The following is a 22,356-nucleotide window of genomic DNA, read 5'->3' as shown; positions in this document are numbered from 1 at the left end:
TATATATATATATATATATATATATATATATATATATATATATATATATATATAATTTCACGGTATTTAATGTAAGGAGGGTAGAAGAAAGAGAGGGAAAGAACAATTAATTATCTCATCTTTATATTAATCAATATATTAAGGTCATTAATCTATAGTCAATCAAATATATGTAAGGAGTAAAAGAAAAGAAAAATATAAAATATACTCCAAAGGGGTTAAATATCACTTACTTAAATTAAAACCTATTTCAAAGTAACCAATCAATCTTGTTTTCCCTATTAATTAAATATATACCCTAAGTAAATAGAAATATTCATGTGGCTGGAAACACAAAACTTTCCTCATCAATAGTCACTCTTCTTTCCTTTTTAAAAGCAATTTTCCGCTTTATCCGGAGCTATGGGTAAACAGCTCAGTCTTGCCACCACTTTCTGCTTTCCCCCTTCCACTCCAGCACACACGTACCAATTACCTTTCAAATTTATCCATTAGTTATCATCCAACATCGATTTTCTTTCAGCCTCTTTCCCAGACTCCAAATTCGATCTCGTCTCTCCGCTTCCTTCTCAAAGTCTTCGGGCCAGCCTAGCTGGCTGACTTCTTTGCCCTGTGCTTTGGGCTCCCTTCTTCACCTCCGGGATTGCAATTCCGCTTCGGCTCTAAGAGTTCTTCCTCACTTGAGTGATCCCACCAGGATCTAACTTCGCCTAGAATGGCTGCCCACGAGCAAAAACCCCGATGTAGGAGAGCGGATCAAGATTCTCTTTCGGCCTCTTTCCCAGACTCCAAATTCGATCTCGTCTCTCCGCTTCCTTCTCAAAGTCTTCGGGCCAGCCTAGCTGGCTGACTTCTTTTGCCCTGTGCTTTGGGCTCCCTTCTTCACCTCCGGGATTGCAATTCCCGTTTCGGCTCTAAGAGTTCTTCCTCACTTGAGTGATCCCACCAGGATCTAACTTCGCCTAGAACGGCTGCCCACGAGCAAAAACCCCGATGTAGGAGAGCGGATCAAGATTCTCCTACCTCGCCATGCTGCGATGTCACCGGAAGTCCCAGACCAAAAGGTTTTATGAACATTAAGTAGCTTTAAATTCCTCAGAGCTAAATTTGTATCTTATTCCAAAGTATAATTCACTTTGTTTTCTTTTGATTTACATGAACACAGACATAGTAACTAATTTGACCATCCATTGTTTGGCACAATCTCCTCCAATCCAGCATCTTAAAATACTGTTATTACTCATCCTGGAAGGAACTCTTGGGCCAAAGGGTGAGTTAGGGTGATGTGTAAGCCTGAGGTATAAATAAAACGGATTGCTACAACTGGCAAACACACAGATCAAATGCAACAAAAACATTGGTAAGGAGTGGTAACCATCAATAGCTTTAGGCTTTCTTGTGGCACAGGAACACACCCTTCCTCACCTAACTTGGATAAGATTATCAGCAGCCAAGATAACACAAAGAAAAAAGAATGGGTCCTATAGACAAATGAAACATACAAAAAGCTTTTGTGAAGAAACTGAACAATTAATCTGGCATACAGAGCTTTAACTGATGTTTCACGATACTGACAGAATCAGGACCATACAATATAAAGTCAAGAAATCCTTAAGTCTTTGTTAGATAAACAACCTTCTGGAAAATGGCCAGGGTTTTGTTTCATTTTGTTTAAACAAAAATTGAACAGACCTTGCACACACCGGAAGCCTATTCTACGTATGTCTATCAAATCCAGGAACGTATCACTTGATAAAACATATTTACCATTTTGGAAAGAAAAGAGTATTATCTCAGATTTTCTAACCACAAATATCTGGCTAATCATTTAGTCAGATGCGTACAATAACTAAACGTGAATTGTATAAACAATTAAATAAAGTTTTAAAAACTTATTGAAATCAGCTCAGCTCTTTTGATACGCAAAAGTTTCTCTTTTTAAATGTATTTAAACGTTCCTTGTTGTGAATGACTCAGATAGAACTGGAAAGCATTTACTTGACAAGTCTTGATGTAGAAATGGGATGTAAAAATGTTACCAATGTTTTGCTAGGATGATCTTACTTTGCAATCTTATTCTATTTTAGTCTGGTCTCATCTGTAATAGACTTACACCTAGCAAAAAAATTTGTCACATAATGATTGAAAAGAAGCTGCGATGGTCATAAGGGCAAGGACTAATCATAAATCACTTTTTTGTATTGCAACTTTGAACAGGCATTAAATGAATGGCCGTAAGTTTAGGACTACCTATATACATCACCTACTGTTACTGTGGTGCCCCAGGTTGTTTATAAATTGATTAGATAAATACATTTAACCTGGTTTACAACATAATCCGATACGCACTCAATCACCCTCCCATACATGTTCAAGCAGGATTTGGTTCCATTTAAACGCATACAGGATTGCAGCCTTAAGACATGTTTATTAAACTAGAGCACATAGTTTTCTCTATAGAAAAAAAGCTAAAGAAACAGATCTCTTGTAAATGCTATGTACAGTATCTTTGTTATACGAAGCGGAAATAATTAAAAAAAAAAAAGAGTATGGCAAGAACTGCCCCGCTCAGTGGTTGCTAATCTCAGTTGCCCTCGTGGTGTGGCCACCATTTAGAAGAGCCACGTCATCCAAAGTGGGTTGCTACGGAGAACAAGCAGTGAACTTCATTTCCATTGGTTTCTGTGACTTGGTGGGGACAAAAACTCCAGAGACAAGCTCTAAAATTCACAGACGGGCATGGCACATTTAAAAAAAATATCACCGATCTTCTTTTTTGCCCTTTCTCTCCAAACTCGCTACAAGCAAGCAACCCACAGACAGCCACTGGTTGCGAGGTAGAGTTAATGCCCTCCTGTGTCAAAGGAAGACACCGGGAGAATTAGCCTCATCCTCCCGAGGAAGGGCCTCTGCGTCCTGGTCTCCACGAACAAGTCCCACCACCTTCTCCAGACAAGGGGTTATAACCTGGGAGAAGAAAGAGGAACTTCATCACATGGTTTTCCACAGGGGAAAGAGTAAGGAAGGGCATACATTAAAGCAAAGTCAAAGGGAAATCTGATTTCTTCAAAACCAGTATAATAGCAACAAAACAAAACTTTCTTATAGAAATAATCCTGTGTACGTAGAGAAATCTGGCATCTGTGTGCTAAGAAACCTTACACAAGTCAAAAGAATACTGACTGCATGAAAACCTGGATTTACACCAAGGGCCCGCAAACTTTTGCAAGAAATAGAAGCTATCTACTACTTAATAATAATAATGTTTTCTCCTTCACTTCCTGCCAGTACTGAATGTCTGTATGTCTAACATGTTTGATCTGTTTTTGTCCTCTTTTGGCAAGTTTTATTAGTAAATTCTTTGGCCAGTTGATTTTAATGGCAAGTGGAAATCCCACATCAGATAGGAATAGTGCTATTTAGAAAGATACGCACCAGCTAATTCTATTGTAACATGGTGTAATGGAAAAAGTTTGATCTACTGAATTCTTCCTTCAAAGGACTGAGATATATAAATAAACATAGACCATGTATGCAGGATTTACTCATGCCTGTTTTAAAAATACAATCAGAGATATACAGTAAGAAAGCAATTTTTATCAACAAGAAATGTTGTCAATAATATCAACTATAGGATCTAAGAAGATACAGCCCTGAGGGAAAACCAGATCATTCAAAGGTAGATAACAGAGAAAAATGTGAATATATGAAGTAGTCTTTATTTAGATTAGACAAGTGGTCTAGATAATCTAGTTTTATCTACTTTGATTTTGATTCTGCAAATCTCAAGGCACAAAAAGTGGCAGCTTCTGGCTATGCTACTTATGATGTTTCCATTTGGAATCACCAAGGGTTTAATTTGGATTTTCTGCAGGCATTTCATCAATGCTCTGAATATTTAAAAAAAAATGTTTAGCATGCACTGGCTCCATTCTGATAACACAATCGTATTGATTTGTGCAGGATGATTAAGCAGCTGCAAAGATCTTTAAGACAGAACAATCTTATTGTACCTTTACACTGTAAAGATTTTACTTTCTATGTAAGGGAGCAAATGCAAATGCACCCAGTGCTAATCGCATGCCCAGAATCACCTAAGAGTAAGGCAAGCTCTGTGAAAGAGGTCAACAGCATGTATTAAAACCAAAAGGGACATTACGAAGCACCAACGTTCTTCAACAAGATACACAAAAGATTTGGAACCTGTGGTGCTCCAGGTGTTGATTAACCAAACTTCCCAGCATCCCTTGTCATCATCTTCATTGCTGACCAAGATTTGAAAGTGTGATTGAAGTAGGGGACACACAAAACTCAGTGGCCCAATAACAAAATAGTTTTGCAATAATGTTTTGCAATAATGAAAAATAAATAAACAAACTGACTCGGGAACAATAGAAATCAGCACACTACGGAAGAAAAACAAAAATTTTCTGAAAGGACAACCGGATCATAAGAGTTTTATATTCAGGTTTCCAAGCCATGAGAGGCAGAAAGCAATGGAAGGAAGCAAGGAGTACCATGCTGAAAAGTTCTCCACCTTCCAAGATCACTTATTATTAGACAGATGGATAGACAGACTGTTGTGGTCCACTGGTGGCTTACGGAGGTGGCAGCAGAATTGGACAGCGTGGAGGAACATGGGCCAGTCCTGGAGTCTGGGGAGGGCTCGGACAAGGGATCTGCATCTGACACAGAGATGGGGCCAGGGTCATCTGAGAGTTATGTGCTGACTCCGGAGCTTCCAGAATCTGACATCAGTGAGGCAGAAGAACAGTGGGAGCCTGTTCCCAGTGTGCGCTTGTGCAGAGCTGCCAGAAGGCAGGAACGGTTAAGACAAAAGGGACTACTCAGGAGTAAGGCTTGGAGATGATTGGCCCCTCCCATAAGACATAAAGGAGGAGCAAAGGGACATGAGCCTTTGCAGGAAGCAACTTTGTTTGTTCTGGTCAGTTTAAATTCTGAAGTACCATGTTGACTTTATGCTCCGTTTGGCCTTGTACAGCTAATTGGCAATTTAGTCGTTGGCAGCATTTCAAGGGAGATAAAGGTGGGTGCTTATCAGCCTTATCCCGAAAGACTGTGGCTGACTTCTGTTGGACTATTCATAAACTGTTTGGGACTCAATACGGGCTGTGAATGCATATAATTCACAGCCATTGAAATAAAAACAAGGCTTTTGGGAACAGCATGTGCTTGTTACTGTCTCAGGAAGCCTTGGTCAGAACTCAAACAGACAGACAGACAGATACAATTCTTAATTCACAACTTACCCTCCCCTCGTAAGGGCTTTCTGTTAGGTTTTGGCTTTCCAACAGTTGTCGATGTAGAGGCTTCGGGCATGGGTTCCTGAAATTTAGTGAAAAATTCATTCAGAGACCGGATTCCAGCTCATGTTTTCAAATCTGAACAAGGCTCTCACTCAGTAGAAAACACCAACCTGATTGTGCTGGAGAGTCGCCTTGTAGCTTTTTCCTTCCTGCATGCTTTCCCACATGGCTATCTTTTGCTTTCTCTTCTCCTCTTCGAGCTGAAGAGCAAAATGTACACAAAGAAAATTAGAATGACATTATCTTTCGACAGAATCACCGAATTTGGGCACCCCTCCAGGCTGAACACAGGCTTCCCAAAGCAAAATAGGAAGACAGCAGAAAGAAGGCAAGTGGTTGATATCTCTCTGTGGCTCTCTACATTTGGTCTTCTCAAATATGCTAGACTTCAATTCCGATAATGCCAGCCAGCATAACTAAAGGGAATTACTGGAGCTGAAGTCCAACATTATCTTGAGAACACGAAGTTGGGGAGTATGGCATCCAATGACCAGGCTTGATGTAGGCAGACCGAAATGAAAAGAACTAGTGTCAGGAGACAAGAGTTAAATATAACAGCCTCTGTGTAGAAGTATACATATTCCTTTTTATGCACAAGAATTGCTTTTTCAAGGAAAAGCTTTCAAATGAGGCAGGCAAAGCAGCTTGAAAGGTCATTAAAATGTTCTACCAAATTAATGTTTTGCAGATGTAAAAAGAATTCTTTCAGTGGTTAGTCCTAGAGAAATTCTTAAGCCAGAATAGATTGTAGTGCATCTTTTCCCTTCAATATGAAGAGGAAGGAATAAGTAAACCAGTTTATACTGATGTCACGGGAACGGTTATTTTCATGGCCAGATAACTAAACAAGCTATTTGGAATGGAAGAGGACAATTTGGAGATTGCTGAGATAACATGGTGAACTCACCAGAGTGCGCAATTCACTTTTCATTTTTTCCCCCCTCCCTTAGCAGATTTAGATTTATAGCTAGCTAATTTTCCCCAGGTTTGCAAACGTTACCCATTCCAGCTCTGTAGAAAGGAAAGAATATACACTGTGCAATGGTCTCAAGCCCCCAATGTTTTCTGAATATTTCAAGCCAAGCAATCCAAACTGACCAGGTTTACATATTACATTAAATCATGGTTTATTTTACCAACTCTGTCGGACAAACCAGAGCAACCTGGTTCAAAAACCACACTAAGCCGCTATGTCTATTTTACAATCTACCATCACATACTACATCAGACCATCAAGCAAATAAGCCATCGCATAGTATAGTCATTTTTCTTTTAACAACCCCATAATCCCTTGCGGGGTGGAGTCTGGGCAACTGAATGGAGCTAGCAGAGTGTTTACTGGCCGGATGCCCTTCCTGTCACCAATGCAGAGTTTTGTTAGATATATTCTCATCATGCCCAGAGAGAGAAATATCTGCCTCTACCTAGGATCGAGCTCACAACCTCCCGATTGTGAGGCAAGAACTCTAGGCCACCACACCACTCCAATTGGTTTAATGCATGGTTTAGTGCAACATGTGAATTCAATTCATCGCAGTGAGTGCCTTGTGCCCAAGCACAACAGAATAGATATTCCAGTGCCAAATTCTAAATTAGCTCTTTAGAGCAGTGGTCGCCAATCAGTGGGCCGTGAGAAAATTTTGGTGGTCCGCAGAGAAATGTCACCCCAGAGCACCCCCCCCAAAGCAATTAATCCAAGCTGCACGATTATTTATATAAATATTTATAATATTTACATATAAGCTATGCCCAGACAATCACATGACCACCAAGCCACACCCACAAATTGGGCCATGCTCACAGAACTGGTTGTTAAGAAATTTGAATCCCACCCCTGCCTTTGTGTGAGTGTGTGTGTGAGAGAGAGAGAGAGTGAGAGAGAGAAAGAGAGGTTACATCAGATCTCTCTCTCTCTCCCTCCCTCCCTCCCATCCTCCCTCTCCCTCCAACGTCAGCAAGCCACTGTCAGTCAAAATTCATATTAGTGGCCCTGGGATTTAAAATTATGAGTTTGGTGGTCCCTGAGGTCCAAAAGGTTGGCGACCGCTGCTTTAGAGCAAAAGATCCCAAATTGTATCTTGAAATTCTATTTACGGTACTGAATTTTTCATTTTTTAGATGTAGGCTCACAATCAAATGTCTGTATAGTTTCCTCATGCTTTTGAATAAAAAGCACACTTATAGCTACCAGACTTATAATGTTGCTGGAGGCAGTAGTTCTATGAACAGCTGCTCTAGTATATGAAACAAACCCATCTGGCTGAGACATACCATCTTCTGTTTTTCCTTGAACTTCTCTGCTTGGGCATTCAATTGTTCCTGCATCTTCATTCGGGCAGCTAGAAGAGCTTCCTGTTGTTTAACCACATCGTCGGGTTCTGAATCAATCCCAAGAGAGAGTTAGCAAAAGCTTAAAATCTGCTAGAAATCATACATTTGCACTAGCCTCATAGTTTTCACCTCTTTCAATACCGAAACTTGCCTTAATTTAATTTGCCACTGCTGCTTAGAGCTAATCTTTTCTATTTCGCTTAATATTTCAGCAGAATAATTCAACCTGGAAGTTGTAACCATTCCTGTTAACCTTAACCCTCTTAGACAAATATGCTAAACCAAAACAGGAAGAACTGAATAAAGCTAAGTTTCTGGAATAAAACATGATTAATCTGAAAGTCTCTCTTATCAAAATGGAAGGGATAAGCAGGATTGGCTGACCCAGAACATTGTAAGTTTACTTCTACACATAGACCACTTTCCCGAAGCAATCCCAGCAAACATACATTCCACAAAAAGGGATGCATTCCTTCTTCCAATCATCAGAGAAACATAGAGTTTGGAATTTCAAGAACCAGAGATTCTTGAATTATATTTTGCTTTTCACAAATCACAGAAGAGGGATGCCTCATCCTTAGTTCTGTGAAGACGATGATTACATTATCTATTAGCAGCAGTGGCAGATAAATAGCACAATATGAATAAGCAATTGCTGCAATATTGTAGCAGCTTTGCAGAATAAATTAAGTAAAATGGAGATTCTTGCTCCAAGGAGATTCTACATGGAGACATACAGGGAAGGAGTTTATATCATCTTCCCAGTTTTCATAGACACCTAATCTGTTTAAGAGAACCTCATCTTGATACTAATTAATACATTTTTGTAGCACTGGCAATAATAAATGTACCCCGATTGAATGCATAAAGATCTAAAGTTGTGCAGACATAGAAAGAACAGTTAGTCGAGAGCTTTATTCATACACACCGATAGCTGTTATGGGCACACTGGATCTAGAGCCTTGAAGATTTTTTGAGAGTTTTTGTACAAGCAGATAAACGCCAATAAGGGCAAAGAGGATGTACCAGCCATAGTCTGAGAACAGTGAATTTACTGGAAGAGAAAACAAGGCAATAATTTAATTTGAATATAGACAAGAACAATTTGGATTTGGTCTGTTGCAACAGTAACATGGCAGTGAAAAAAAATACAGCTGTGTTAAGGTAACAAAGGACCAAATAAAATTACAAAAACATTATTCCATACATCCATGGTGTCAGATATCTAGTAATTTATCATGTTCAGCCAGTTGCTCCCATTGCTAGTACAGCATAGCAGATTTCGGCTCATCTTTTGCAGGTGCAGCAGACTTTCAATTCAACAAAAGATTCTTTTTGGTATTTACAAAGAACAATCTTATTTGGATATTGTTTCATTTTGTAAATGAAACTATGAAACTATCATCTCAGTGGTAACTATTTCTGTAACCATTCCTTTTCCACTTTTCAAAAAAATATTTTCTTCAAAGAGCTAAACATACATACATACAAGAAAATGAAGGTTACAATTAAAAATGATTCATCAAAATGAAACACAAGTAGCAAAAACTCCAAGAGTCCAAAGCAGGCAGGCAGATTGAGTTGCTCGCAGAATCACAGATTCATTCAGAGATCTACCCTTCTGCCATCGGCTACCTGAGTTTGCACTTAATAATAGAAGCTTCAGTCCTAAGGACTTTTAAGCAGAGCCGAAGATCTAAAGATTAGCTAGAAAGCAAGAAATCCAACCATTTCCTGCTTCCTAGCTTAATCTAAATCTCCCAGCACAGCAGAACAGATGATGGTGGGGGGAGGAGGAAAAATAGCAACTTAGCAGGCAAGTTTGCCAGGTAAAGAGTGAGTGGGCAGGGAAGGTTCCCACGGGCCATGTGGGTGGCACAGCCTTGTGTTCCCATGCAGCCTGGATTAATTGCTTTGTGGGGGGTGCTCGGGGGGTGACATTTCTCTGAGGACCACCAAAATTTTCTCGAGGACCAGTGGGCTGCAGCTCACCAATTGGCAACCACTGATCTAGACCAACCCCCTGCTCAAGCAGAAAACCCTATACCCATTCCTCACAAATGGCTATCTTTAGTCTTTTCTTAAAAGCTTCCAGTGATGGAGCACCCACAACTTCCAGTTGTTCCACTGATTAATTGTTCTCACTGTCACTTTTTTTTTTAACTTGAACATATCATCTTCCATTAAAACAGTGAGCCGTCTGGGTCTCTGTGCAATTACAATCAAAGTGTACAGTATTCATTACACTGCTGATAAGTCTCTAATCTAACAATATTAATAATCAGCTTTATAACTCTATTCATTTCTCCCTCTCAACATATCTTCTAATGAGAATATAGTATTATATTGAGTATGCTCACCTTAGCCATCATATATAATAGTCATCGTATTGTTTACATCGTATTGTTTACATCTCTATCTTAACATATATTCTTTATTTCACAAATCTATAACTCATGTCTATTTTTATTATCCAACCATCCATAAAGTAACTCCTGTGTCCAATAATATTCAGTTGGTTCTTTCTCTATTCACCTGAACCTTTTTTTTGTAGAGTGGACCCTGTTCAGCCATTGAGAGAGCAGGATTCCAGTTTTAATCCTCCTCCCTCTTATTTATATCCTTTTTTAAATAAATAATATTTCCTAGTATGTTTTGATTGCTTATTGTACCCTATGACTATCATTAAGTGTTGTAAACTTATGATTCTCGACTCTTGAAGAATGTATCTTTTCTTTTATATACACTGAGAGCATTTGCACCAAGACAAATTCCTTGTGTGTCCAATCACACTTGGCCAATAAAGAATTCTATTCTATTCTATTCTATTCTAATTGTACCCTATGACTGTCATTAAGTGTTGCACCTTATGATTCTTGACTCTTGACGAATGTATCTTTTCTTTTTATGAATACTGAGAGCATTTACACCAAGACAAATTCCTTGTGTGTCCAATCACACTTGGCCAATAAAAGAATTTTAATCTAACCTATAATAAATATTTATTTATTTATATCCCTCCACTGTTGTTTTGACTCGTTTTGACCACGCTTTAACCTCTGCAAGCAAGACGGGCGTCCCCCTCCCAAGCCCTCCTCCGCTGCCTCCCTTTATGACGTTCGCTTCGAAAAGCTCGAAGCCCACGCAGAATGGGAAGGATGGGAACTGTAGTCCTCTCTGGAGGGACAGCCCCCCTCCCCGGCCAGGGTTCCGCCAGAGACTCGGATGCCACATGTGCTAAAGGCGCAACCACGCAGCAGAGCTCTTTCCCCGTTTCGTGCCCGATCCCCCCACAAAAAAAACAACCTTAGGAACGATATACTGCTCTTGAATATGGAGGCTCGATTTTTAAAAAAGCCTTAGATCCGGGAACTTCTCCCCAGGGAAGCCCCGAAGCGACACACACCCCCACAGATTCTCTCTCCCACCTGCTTGGAGGAAGAACTGGACGCCTTCCTGTCCCCCGGGAGGCCCCTGGGGGTCCGGAGCCACGTCACCCGCCATCCCGCCGAGAAGCCGGACCGTCTCAGACACATCCGGGTTCCTAGCCCCCACCCCACCCCCGCATACACCCTCTGACGGCCAGCCAATGGCGATGCCGTATCTCAGATCTCCGTCGCCCAATTGAGGGCGCTGGATAAGTTCGAGCCAATCCGGAGGCGAAGCGGAGGAGGCAGGAATAAGGTGTCGACCAATCAAGAGGAGAGGGAGGGGGCAAGGTTAAGAGATGACTCGGCTGAACGGGGAAAGTCCAGGGGGCGGGGCTGCTTGGGAGGCGGGGCGGGAAGGCAGGAATCTGATGGGCGCTTTTGGGGGGAGGGGGGGAGTTTGGCCTAGCTCGCTTTGCTGTGAAATTTAACAAAGTGGAGGAAGAGGACATTTATATTCGGTTTGCAAAAGTTGCACGCAGTACAGAGGACCCTGCTTATATAAGATGCAGCTCAATACCATGCACCAAAATGCATTTTGTTTTTTAGGCACATATGTAGATGCAAGCATACAAAAACACATTATACGCACACACACCTGTATACATGTGTATGTATACACATGTGTATGTATACACAGAGAGAGAGAGAGAATCAGTCTTCGGCTTATGACCCCAATGGAGCAGTTGTTAAATGAATTTTGCCCCGTATTATGACCTGTCTTGCCTCAGTTGTTAAGTGAATCACTGTAGTTGTTAAGTTAGTAATCCGGTTGTTAAGTGAATCTGGTTGCAAAAGGGGATCATGTGACCCCGGGACGCTGCAACAGTCCTAAGTATGAGCCAGTTAAAATTCAAAATATGAATTTTGATCATGTGACCATGGGGATGCTGGAAAGGTTAACTGGGAAAAACTTTTTTTTCAGTACTGTTGTAACTTTGAACGGTCACTAAATGAACTGTTGTAAGCCAAGGGCTACCTGTATATGCAAATCTAAATAAGCCCAGTGTGGTTTTCGTGTTTTGAATGCCTCTATAACCGATCGTTCAGGATCGACCGAAAGCTTCTAAAAAGGGATTTCTAGGCTGTCTAGATTCAAAGCATCTTGGTCTCTTGGAACTCATTAGATTTTAACACCAAGATGTCTCTCAGACAGGATATTCACATTTCTGGGAATAATACAGGTGGTTCTGACAAATAGCAAGGAGCTTCAAGGACAGATATTTCAGTTCTTTCCTGGATGCTCTACCAGTCCCAAGAAGCAGATCAAAAGTTACTCTCATAACACCACTGACAAACAAATCCAAACATATAGATCTTGTTATTTGGTTTATCATGAGCCATGTAACAAGCTTTTAAAAGAAATCAGGAAAAAGTAAAATAGGCTATTTCACCATTTGATAGATGTGGAGAATCAATGTGGCCATGATTCTGTTTTATCTGCATGGCACTACAACTCCAACAAATTGGGTGTCACAATCTACTTATTTTACTATCGGTGTCTTAACCCAGCCAACTAACATAATTTTCACCAGATATATACTAAATTTGCATTGCGTGGTAACTAACATGCTTTTCTTTTTGCTCAGTTCATTTTTCATTTTGCTATTTTCAATCAGCACTAAATGAAATCTCATTTGAACACAACTCCTTAAATCTGATGAAGCAAATTCCCAAACAGAGCTTGCCACTTGTGACAAAACAGCAGAATAAAGCAGAACCTAAGAGCAAATATAACTGGGAGACCCTAACAGTTCTAGTACTGCTAGTTTATTAGGCTGTTAATCCAGTTGGACATAGTAAAAAGTTCAAACGGTGGTGTGATCCGTTTTAAAAAAAAAAGGCAGCTTTATTTAACTGTAAATGTACGGTATAAAATTTACAAACTACAATTGGTATATTTTCATAGCTGCTTCTTAACACAACAAAAAACATAATCTAGAAAGAAAAAAAGGCCAAACAATAGTACACTGTAGATTATCCAAGATGTAAAAAAAAGTATTAAGATCCATTGGCAACTGTATCTTCCTCCATCTCTTCTACAACCTCATCTGAAGGACCTAATTAACAGAAAATACAAATTCAATTTATTTCTGTCAGAGTTGTGAAACATCAAATTCTTACGAAAAGAACAGTTTGTACTGAATTAGTTTTTATTTGGAAAGATTTAAGTTCATACAAATTTAGCAACTTTCTTCACCTTACTAACAAGTTCTGATCTTTGCTCTCTCCAACTGTAAGTAAGGATACAATTACATTTTGTAGCCAAAAAATATTTAATTCTGTATTGTCTTTGTATTTCAAACAATATATTCTCAACAAGATGGCAATTTAAATTCCCCAGCCTTGAAATGTTCCATTCTATCTACACAATTACCCTAAATTGCTCTAGAAACAGTAAAAAAAAACCTCCTTGTCTGTTCTTTCAAAGGAAACTTGTCAGCTATGCTTTCTAAATGTTAGAAAACTGAACATTTCTTACCAGTTTTATGGTCCCTGCCAGGTATTTGACCAGCCTGCAATAAGCCTTTCAGCCTCTCCACTTCAGCTAGAGTTGAGGCATTTGCAATGGCATTCTTAAAAAGAAATATCAACCGTCACTCATGTAAATTAACTTAAAGGCAAGGCTAATGAATATTCAAATGATTTGCTCAAAGGATAATATTTTCAGTAACAACATAGTGGTGAATTTTTAAGTAATCTCTATTTGTCAGCTGCAAAACAAAGAAAGCTGACAGGAGCAAAAGCAAGCTTACACAACTGCAAACAAACTGAGTTCTGGGGATTAGCAACAGCATGTACTTCCTTATCAAGGAGTGGTGCAGTGGCCTAGAGATGGAGTTCTTGCCTCACAATCAAGGAGGCTGAGAGTTCGATCCCAGGTAGAGGCAGATATTTCTCTCTCTGGGCACCATGAAAATATATCTGCAGATCAAAATTCCTCACTGGCAACAGGAAGGGCATCCGGCCATTAAACACTCTGCTAGCTCCATTCAGTTGTGCAGACTCCATCCCACAAGGGATTATGGGGGTCATTAAAAGATGATGATGATATACTTCCATATCAAATCTTTGGCTAGATGTGACCAGTGAGCAGCTTTTTCTTCAACCTTTTTTACAGGATCTGAAAAATATTACCTTGATAGCCTCTACATCTCCTGGGGAGGGTCCGGCCTTCTTTTTGTCAGTAGGCAAACCAGCACCTGGGTTAAAACTGAAGAAAGAAATGTACGGTTCAATTTGAAAAGGTCTTCTTCATCTGCTTCTCGAACTTCCCAAGAGAAGCTCAGGGAAGCCCAGATTATCAATCAAGTGTAGTATCTTATCTTTGTTAACAAACTGATATAATCAAAGAATAGCTCTTTCAGAAACACCAGCAGGAAAGCATTCCCTAACCCCACCCTTTGAACATCGTCCTAAGCAAAATGTAAAATGCTGCGTGGAGGTTAACGCTGCCGATTTGAATTTTGAACCACCCCATTGTTGTTGACCAAAACAATCCTTGTTTCTTCTAAACTATATGAAGCAATGCAATGCTAATTAGTGACAGCTACTGCTTCTTCTTTTTCTTTTCTTTTTTTGCTTATTTTATTTTTCCATTTGCCTGTGGTGTTTCTGAAGAGTTTAAAGTGGTTATCCGTATCTTACGTTTTGGCTCTCCTGGCAATATCCTTTGCAAGCTGTGCACCCTGCTTGCCCTTGAACATTTTCTCTGCCTCCTGACGCTCCTACAGCAACACCACACACACAAAGTTAATGCAACAACAACAGAAACAAGGCTACTGTGCATGGCTTTTTCCCCCAAAGCAATTTGTAGGGTAAACTAATAACTAGTCTCTGTGTGTGTGTGTGTGTATGTGTGCGTATATATGTATATGTATATATATATATATATGTATGTATGTATGTATGTTGTGACTGGAAGGATCGAACCTGCTGTGAGTTTTGACTCTGATGATTCTAATGATGAAAGGCTGGAGCCTGCTGTGAATGTGGAGTCTGAATTATCAGAGGCTTCGAGTGGGGAAGCTGACAGATTGTGGTTTGACGCCAGAACTAGGAGGAGACTGAAACGTCAAGCTGAGGGGAGGCGTCAAGTCAGACAGTGATTAAGGAGATTGATACGCCAATCCAGGTGATTTAAGGATACGTGGGGAGAGGCCTTTGTAATTTATGGACATTCTGAATTACCAGACAGATTCCAGGAAGTCTGCCAAGGACTGGAATATAGCATTATTAACCCTTTTGTGGTGTAATGTGTAATGTCAATGTGTGTGCACGCAGTTATATATATATATAAAAATAAAATGTGTAATGTGTAATGTCAATGTGTGTGCAGGCAGTGTTATATATATATATATGAAAACACTGCGTGCACACACATTGACATTACACATTTCAACTTGCAATTTTAAAAAAGGATGCACTTCTTTAAAAGGTGACATACAAACTGCTGTGTCATAATGGGAAATGTCATTTAGCTTAGATGCTGCTCTGAGAGTGACTTTGTTTCTCCAATCATCTAGGAAGGAATAACCAAGTATGTATGAATTATTCCAAATGTAGGTAATTTAAAAGAACAGAAAACATTTTTAAAATGAATTCTGAATTTTCATTTGGTCTGTCAAATGCTGGTCGCACACAATACCAGAATTCCTAGTTTTATCTTAATTTTTAAATTCACAACCCCAGGTATACATTTTAAAACTCCCAACCTTATTACTGCATTTGTGATATGTTTCCATAACATAAGCTTACTACAAGACTGCATTTCAAATTACAGTTGCAAGAAATCGAGCCATAACCAAAATGCTAACCCGGAAAATTAGGTTAAAGAGAAAAACTGAAATTATATAAATGAATATACTTGTCAGGAAACAGTACTTCAAAAGTGCCAGAGGACTTACTTTTAATTTCACTTTTTGGAAATCCAGCACTCTGACCTGTGGAACCTTGTGGATGATATATAGCCTATAATGCTTCTTATTTGTTACAGGGTTTCTCAAAACGCTGAAAAGGGAAGACATTTACATAATTCCAAATGGAAAAATGTGTTCAGACCATTTAAACACAGGAACTAATAAGAGAAACACAATACAAGATAAAATGTGAAACCAGAGATCAGAGGAATACACATTTGAACAATTACAATAAACTAATTACCAGAAGAAAAAGCAGTAACACTTCTTTTGGTAGGGTAAGTTTGCAACACCAATCAGTTAATGAGTCATTGCAGATTTTAAAAAATCTTAGGGTTCTTCTAAAAGAATTCTTTTGTTGACACTGCAATTACATATAAAAATAGCTTTTCGAATACATATCAAGAAGTTTAACCTATATGGCTTGATTAACATATATAAAACGTTACAAGGTGAAAATGTCTCATTCTAATACTGGTAAATTACTACATTCTGGCCTTTCATAGTCACCGTAAACCCACTTAAATCTAAAATTGAATGAAAACTGAAGAAGTTATAACTGTGTGATTTTTTTTGCATTTTCTTCACGTATGTATGATCATAGTCTATTGAAGAGAAAGAAAAAAAAATCTAACAGAAAAGCCAGCTGGTTTAGTCTTTTTCTCTTTTTGCCCAATCTTCCTCACAGAGAAGTTGTTACAAAGAAAATAGGAGGGATTATGAATGCTACTTTTAGCTGTACAAAATAAAGTGGAATATAAATCTGGTAAGTGAATATATACATTTGCTTTTAAGTAACAGTGGCAGCATCCTCACTTTTTTCAGCAATCAGAAACTGTTGTTTAAAAATAAAGGTTTTGTACCTCAGATAAGTTAGGGATTTGATAGTTGCCAAAGGATCAAGATCACCCTAAGAAAGGTTAAGACATTTGGTTAATTTTAAACCATGTTATGCACACTGTGCACTGTTTTCTTCAAGAAGTGCAAGATTTAGTACAGAACAAGTGTATGTCATACATGCAATTTAGTTTAAGAAAGTTTAGGGCTAGTATTCACTATGTGAATTCACACTCTAGTTCAGAAAGAATGTGGTGCATCAAGCAGGCCAGATATTTGCAGCCTAGGCATTTTAAACTGTTCAGAAAGCTTAACAACATGAAACAAAGTTTATAAATGCTTAGGCTGCACGCATCTGCCGTGCTTGATGCAACACAATCTTTCTGAACTATAGAAGGCCATTAACTTTTTCTTCCAGAAGGAAGAAATCAATTACCTTTTGGAGATTACATGAGGAAAAGCTTCCCAGGCTTATGCATTGTAAGGTCAATAATGTTCTGCAGATTGGCGTAAGCCATTGACAAGGCAGAACAACACACATGGATTGAAATTGGAGAAACACAAAATGGCACTGTGTTTTTGTCAAATTACATTTACAGAACAGTCTTTCAGTTTCTCCAAGAGAATATTGTAAACTTCGACTGTGAGAACTGAAATTGATTTCATCAATCCTGCTTCCCTCAGAATTTCTGTCTTCTGTTGTTTATATTCATGACACATATATAAGCCTATTTAAACCAATGATATAATACTAAAACTAAGAAAAAAGGCTGAGGAAATACAATTAAACACAAAAACATCTTTCTCCCTTTATTAGAAAAAGTCATATGTAAATAGCAGCGCACACAGTACTTGAGATTAGAACAAAAGAGAGTAAAATAAAACCATTAGGATATTTAGCCATGTAATTCAATTTAAATGGTTTTTAAAAGGGTTGTATTTTAGTTTTGGCTTAAAGTGATTTATAAATCCAGCCAATGTTCTTGCAATCTATAGCTTATGGCTTGGCTTAGTATCATGCAGATATTCATCTAGAAACTACGGTACAAATTCCCGGTTACAAATTCTCAGTTTTAAGCATACCCAATTAAAGTGTTCACAATTTTTAAGAATGATTATGTACTGAGAAAAAAAAACTGAAGATAAGTCTCAAGCTCTAGATCACCCTAGTACTCACAAAGAGATACTTATTTCCTTTATCTGACTTACCAGTTCCATAATGTTATTGTTGATAAGGATGAGTTCAGTGAGATTTGGCAAAGACTGTTCAAGTCCTTCACCTATTCGGCTAAAAAAAAAAGAAGAAGGTAAAGAGAAAAACTAATAAATTAAATCTGGTAGAAGAGAATTTCTTTACCGAGCATCATTTGCTTTTATATTTGCATTAAGGCATGCAATAAAAATAAAGATCAATCTAGAATTTCCATTTAATCTAAAGAAGATAACTCCAGGCCTCAAAATTGTGGCTGAAAACACTCACCTTAATCTGTTGTTATTCATCAACAATGTTTTCAATCTCCTCAGCAGAGGAAAGCCATCCAATTTCCGGATCTCATTGTCAGAAAAATCAATAGTGTCAAACTGGTCCAACGTGGCACCCAAATTCTCAATTACAGGAATCTTGTATCCTGGTAAAACACAGAGCAGTATAAAAACATAAAAATACATATTTGGAATATGCACCTGGTAACATTTAACAGCAAACTATCTTTGCTGCACTTCTTATAATGAATCTGACAAGACCTGGCAAAATGGAGTACTTTCAGAAGATAAGGCGGGAGTGTGCCAGAGTGAATGGAAACAAGCTCTGACAAAAAGAAACCTTTGAAACAGCATTCTATAACTTTACAGACCTACCTATTGAAAAACATCAGTCAATTATTTGTAACAAAAGAAAACCACACATAACAAATACAAAAGATCTGGGGATTCTTACTTACTTGCAAGCTCCTAGGCTTTGATTAACTTAGATTGTTGCAAAGTGAATCAAACAACAACAATAAATAAAATTGTTTTTTATAGAACTGCTGAAGAAAAAGCACAGAAAATCTGGCTAAGAACAGGTTGGGACCCCAGCACAATCCAGACCACTTTATATCAGGTACACGGAGAGCACTTTTCCCCCCCACTTAAGGCAAGGTAAGGAGCGAAGGATAGGATAGAACAGAAATTGTGAGGTCCTTGGTTCTCTCTGAACTTGGTTGTTTTCTTGCAGATGCTTCATTACCCAAACTAGATAACTGTCATCAGTGCTTTATTTTTTTTGTGAGCTACCCAGTCATGAAGCAGCTATATAAATTCTATAAATGAATGAATGTCTATCTAAATTCTATATCTATATAAATTCGACATATTTAAATTCTCTATCTGTATCTATGTATCTATCTATATCTAACCTCTATATCTACCTATCTAAATTCTCTATCCATCTAAATTCTTTATCTAAATTCCATCTCTGTATGTATCTATGCATCTTTCTATATCTCTCTATTTAAATTCTCTACCTATCCAAATCTCTATCTAAATTCTCTATCTCTCTATATGTATCTATGTATCTCTCTTTCTCTACCTACCCCCTCCCATACATATGTGTATGTATGTGTATCTATCTATCTATCTATATCTATATCTATATCTATATCTATCTATCTATCTATCTATCTATCTATCTATCTATCTATCTATCTAATACACACACCTATCTACCTATTATATCTACCTAACATCTAAGTTTTCTATTTAAATTCTCTATCTCCCTCCCTCCCTCCCCCCATCGAAGAACAGAAGGGTCAAGCCCTCTTTGGGACCTAACCCTGAAGACCCAATCCTGCTCTTCTGCCTGTTCGTGCATCAGAATCAAGGCTGCTGCTACTGCTGCTGCTGCCCAGATAGCCACGCCAGATCCTTGCAGGTCACCCCAAACTGGAACAGACGGTGAGAAACAGGTTTGGGGACAGAGGAGCGGAAGTGGAGCCATTCCCGACACCAGCCCTGGGATTATCCTAAGGAACCTTAAAACGCGCAGGGAGTACAGTCATGCAGCCTTCCCCGTTTCCCTAACATTCCACAAACGCCTTTTAGTAAAATTAGTCCCTCGAGGGCCACCATCCCATTGGGAAAACGCTTTGCACAGGGCGCTTAGGAGCCCCGGGCCTACTATGTCGAACAGAACCAAGCTCGGCCGCGGGAAGGCAGAACCGCCCCTCCCCAAGGGCGGCTTCTCACCGCGGAGGTCGAGCTCCCGATCTCGCACGGCGCTGGTGTACTGCGCCGCCTGCTCGATGAGCTCCGCCGTCAGCTTCACCATCTTCCTCTCTTCTGCGGCCTCCGCAAAGAGCGCACCGCTACCAAAAGGGGGCTTGGAGTGCGCATGCGTCGCAGCCGCACTTGACGCAGTCCGCCCGGCCGAGCTGCCGAGCGGCCAAAGCCGAAAGCCGAGCAATCGAACGCCAAAAGCTTCTGCGCAGGGCTTGCTCCGTCGCCATGGTAACGCTGATGCTGTCGGCGTGGGAGGCCCGCCTCTTTTCAAGGGGAGGGGCTGGGAGTTGACGTTGATTTTACAGTGTTGCGAAAATCGCTGACATATTAAATAAATGTAAACGTTAATATAAATACAAATATAAGTATAAAATATAAATATAATAGACATACATAGGTGACAAAGCACCATTGCTCTGTTCAGAGAAGATGCTTTAACAAGACCAATGAGGATTTAATGTTTCAATAATGATTCCTTCGGAAGTCTGCAAAATTAAAATGGTTTGCCAAATATTGAAGATTTTATTTACTTAAAACATTGAATTAGCAACCGATTGGCAGCTCCCAATCAAGACACTTGCAAACTTTTAAAATGAATATCACACTTCTCATTATTTTTCATTTGCAAAAATAAAGTTCCTCATTAAAAATATTTACTGGTACTAATATTAATGTTGTTTTTACACAATTCAATAAATAAATATTCTACAAATGCATCAATTTTAATTTTTAACATGGTAAATATCTATAAATATAAACTATACAAAAAAGCTCTTTTAGAGTGCTTGCTCCATGGTTTCCAAAAGTGAGAAGGCATCCCGAGAGCAAAACATATAAGAAACACAGATTTAATGGAGTGCCCTACAGCATGGCAGGTTCATCCAACATGTTAAAGCTGGATGTCAGAACTGATTCTCAGCTCCATCAGATGTATATTTATTTGCAGGATTTATAGCGCTGCTTATTTCATCTCATACAATCATTGTGGGTGGCTGCACCCTTCCTGCCAAGTGAGAGTTTTGCACATCAGTCAATTATCTATCTATTTTGGCTGTGCTGTGTTCTTTCCTTCCCCCAGAAGTGTTAAGATGAGGGCTACTGGTTGTTACTTTAACTTCCTTAATAAATCTTACTGGGAATCAGAGCTCTAAAAGACTAATAATGCATTTTAACAAGCCAGAAGTGCATAGTGCATAGTTTAAGTGAGCAGCGCACCATTAACCATTAAGATATATTACCTTGTTAAAGATTGGTAGGGAAGTATGTCAAATATTGTGTTACTAGGGTTATAGCTTATGAAGTTGAAGATCAAGCAGAAGTTGAAACATGAACACATCTGATTGTACTTTTACATTTTCAAATAGCAAAATTAAGGGGGGAAAACAGGTCCAATGATGATTCCTTCGGAAGTCTGGACAACCAAAGCAACTGGAACTATTTCCTGCTCTCCCACATCTTCTGAAATGTTTCATATGATATTGAACATCAAATAACAGAAGTAAAAAAAAAAATTTAAATAAATAAATAAATGTGAAACAAGTCTTAATATACTGTTGAAAGGCTGTCAAAATGCCTTTCTTCTGAGGATTTGATTTTCCCGCTGGGAGAGCTCCGGCGCAAGGATACAGACAGCTGCTTGAAAGCTGGATCTTTTTATTTTTCAGGAAGGCGAGAGATAGCAAGAAGTCTGCGTTCCTGGGCTAGCTAGCTTTGTATGATAAGTCCCTGGTTTTTTTATAGCTTTTCTCCTTTTGTGTGTGTGTGCTTGTGTCCTTTCCACTGTCCTCATGAAGTTCCCTTTCCACAATCCTTCATTTTTATTTTTATTTTTAGAGGGTGGTCTCTGACTGAATGTCTGGGTATACTTGGTATTCGTGATCAATCTGGATCATCATCATGGCCGCCTGTCTCCCCTTTAATTTTCTCTTCTGACAGGGAATACAGGCCTTTAGGCAGCTAAGGCAGGGTGGTATGCATTGACAGAGGCAACACATGAGGGCTCCAAAGACACAAATGGTGACTGTGGTAGTTATAAGGATTTTGAGCCAATGGAAATCTGGCATCCATGAGAAGAGCCATGAAAAGTCCAGGAATGATTGCTCCTGACCGATATTCTGAGATAGCTCTCTTGTGGTGGATGTCCCTCCCTACGAGTTCTGAGGTTTCGTCCAGATTGAAGCAACACATCCCTTGGAATGTTTCGCAGCCATAATTATGCTTCAAGAGAAGGAAGTCTATTGCTGCCCTATTCTCCAA

At 39.1% G+C, this 22,356-nt stretch overlaps 2 protein-coding genes across 2 annotated transcripts; both read right to left on the bottom strand.

Annotated features, from left to right (window-relative positions):
• Positions 1-2,408: 2,408 nt before the first annotated feature.
• Positions 2,409-11,192, bottom strand: SELENOS (selenoprotein S). Its single transcript, XM_026673065.2, has 6 exons — positions 11,087-11,192; positions 8,587-8,712; positions 7,599-7,705; positions 5,438-5,527; positions 5,271-5,346; positions 2,409-2,967 (listed from the first exon to the last, which is right to left on the bottom strand). The coding sequence occupies exons 1-6, from the start codon at positions 11,160-11,162 to the stop codon at positions 2,882-2,884; spliced, it is 561 nt and encodes a 186-aa protein (XP_026528850.2). The 5' UTR covers positions 11,163-11,192; the 3' UTR covers positions 2,409-2,881.
• Positions 11,193-12,914: 1,722 nt separating this feature from the next.
• SNRPA1 (small nuclear ribonucleoprotein polypeptide A') lies at positions 12,915-20,227 on the bottom strand. The gene is made up of 9 exons (XM_026673064.2): positions 20,068-20,227; positions 18,323-18,470; positions 18,052-18,130; positions 16,869-16,915; positions 15,994-16,096; positions 14,735-14,814; positions 14,225-14,300; positions 13,569-13,662; positions 12,915-13,146 (listed from the first exon to the last, which is right to left on the bottom strand). Exons 1-9 carry the CDS (start codon positions 20,147-20,149, stop codon positions 13,088-13,090), a joined length of 768 nt encoding a protein of 255 aa, XP_026528849.1. The 5' UTR covers positions 20,150-20,227; the 3' UTR covers positions 12,915-13,087.
• Positions 20,228-22,356: the final 2,129 nt, after the last annotated feature.

This window comes from Notechis scutatus, chromosome 11, assembly GCF_049901735.1.
Source record: "Notechis scutatus isolate UNSWTSFEM ecotype Mainland chromosome 11, rNotScu1.2, whole genome shotgun sequence".
Taxonomy (NCBI): Eukaryota; Metazoa; Chordata; class Lepidosauria; order Squamata; family Elapidae; genus Notechis; species Notechis scutatus.
The sequence above is the reverse complement of the archived record's forward strand: the minus strand, read 5'-3'. Positions and strand labels throughout refer to the sequence as shown.

Bases quoted from the DNA above. Each gene is read 5' to 3' on its own strand.
- SNRPA1 (XM_026673064.2), bottom strand. From the start codon at position 20,149: ATGGTGAAGCTGACGGCGGAGCTCATCGAGCAGGCGGCGCAGTACACC. The intron at 16,097-16,868 runs GTACAAAACCTT...TTCCCTTTTCAG, and splicing joins AAATCCCTAACTTATCTGAG to CGTTTTGAGAAACCCTGTAA. The intron at 14,815-15,993 runs GTAAGTCCTCTG...GTGTTGCTGTAG, and splicing joins TCCAAAAAGTGAAATTAAAA to GAGCGTCAGGAGGCAGAGAA.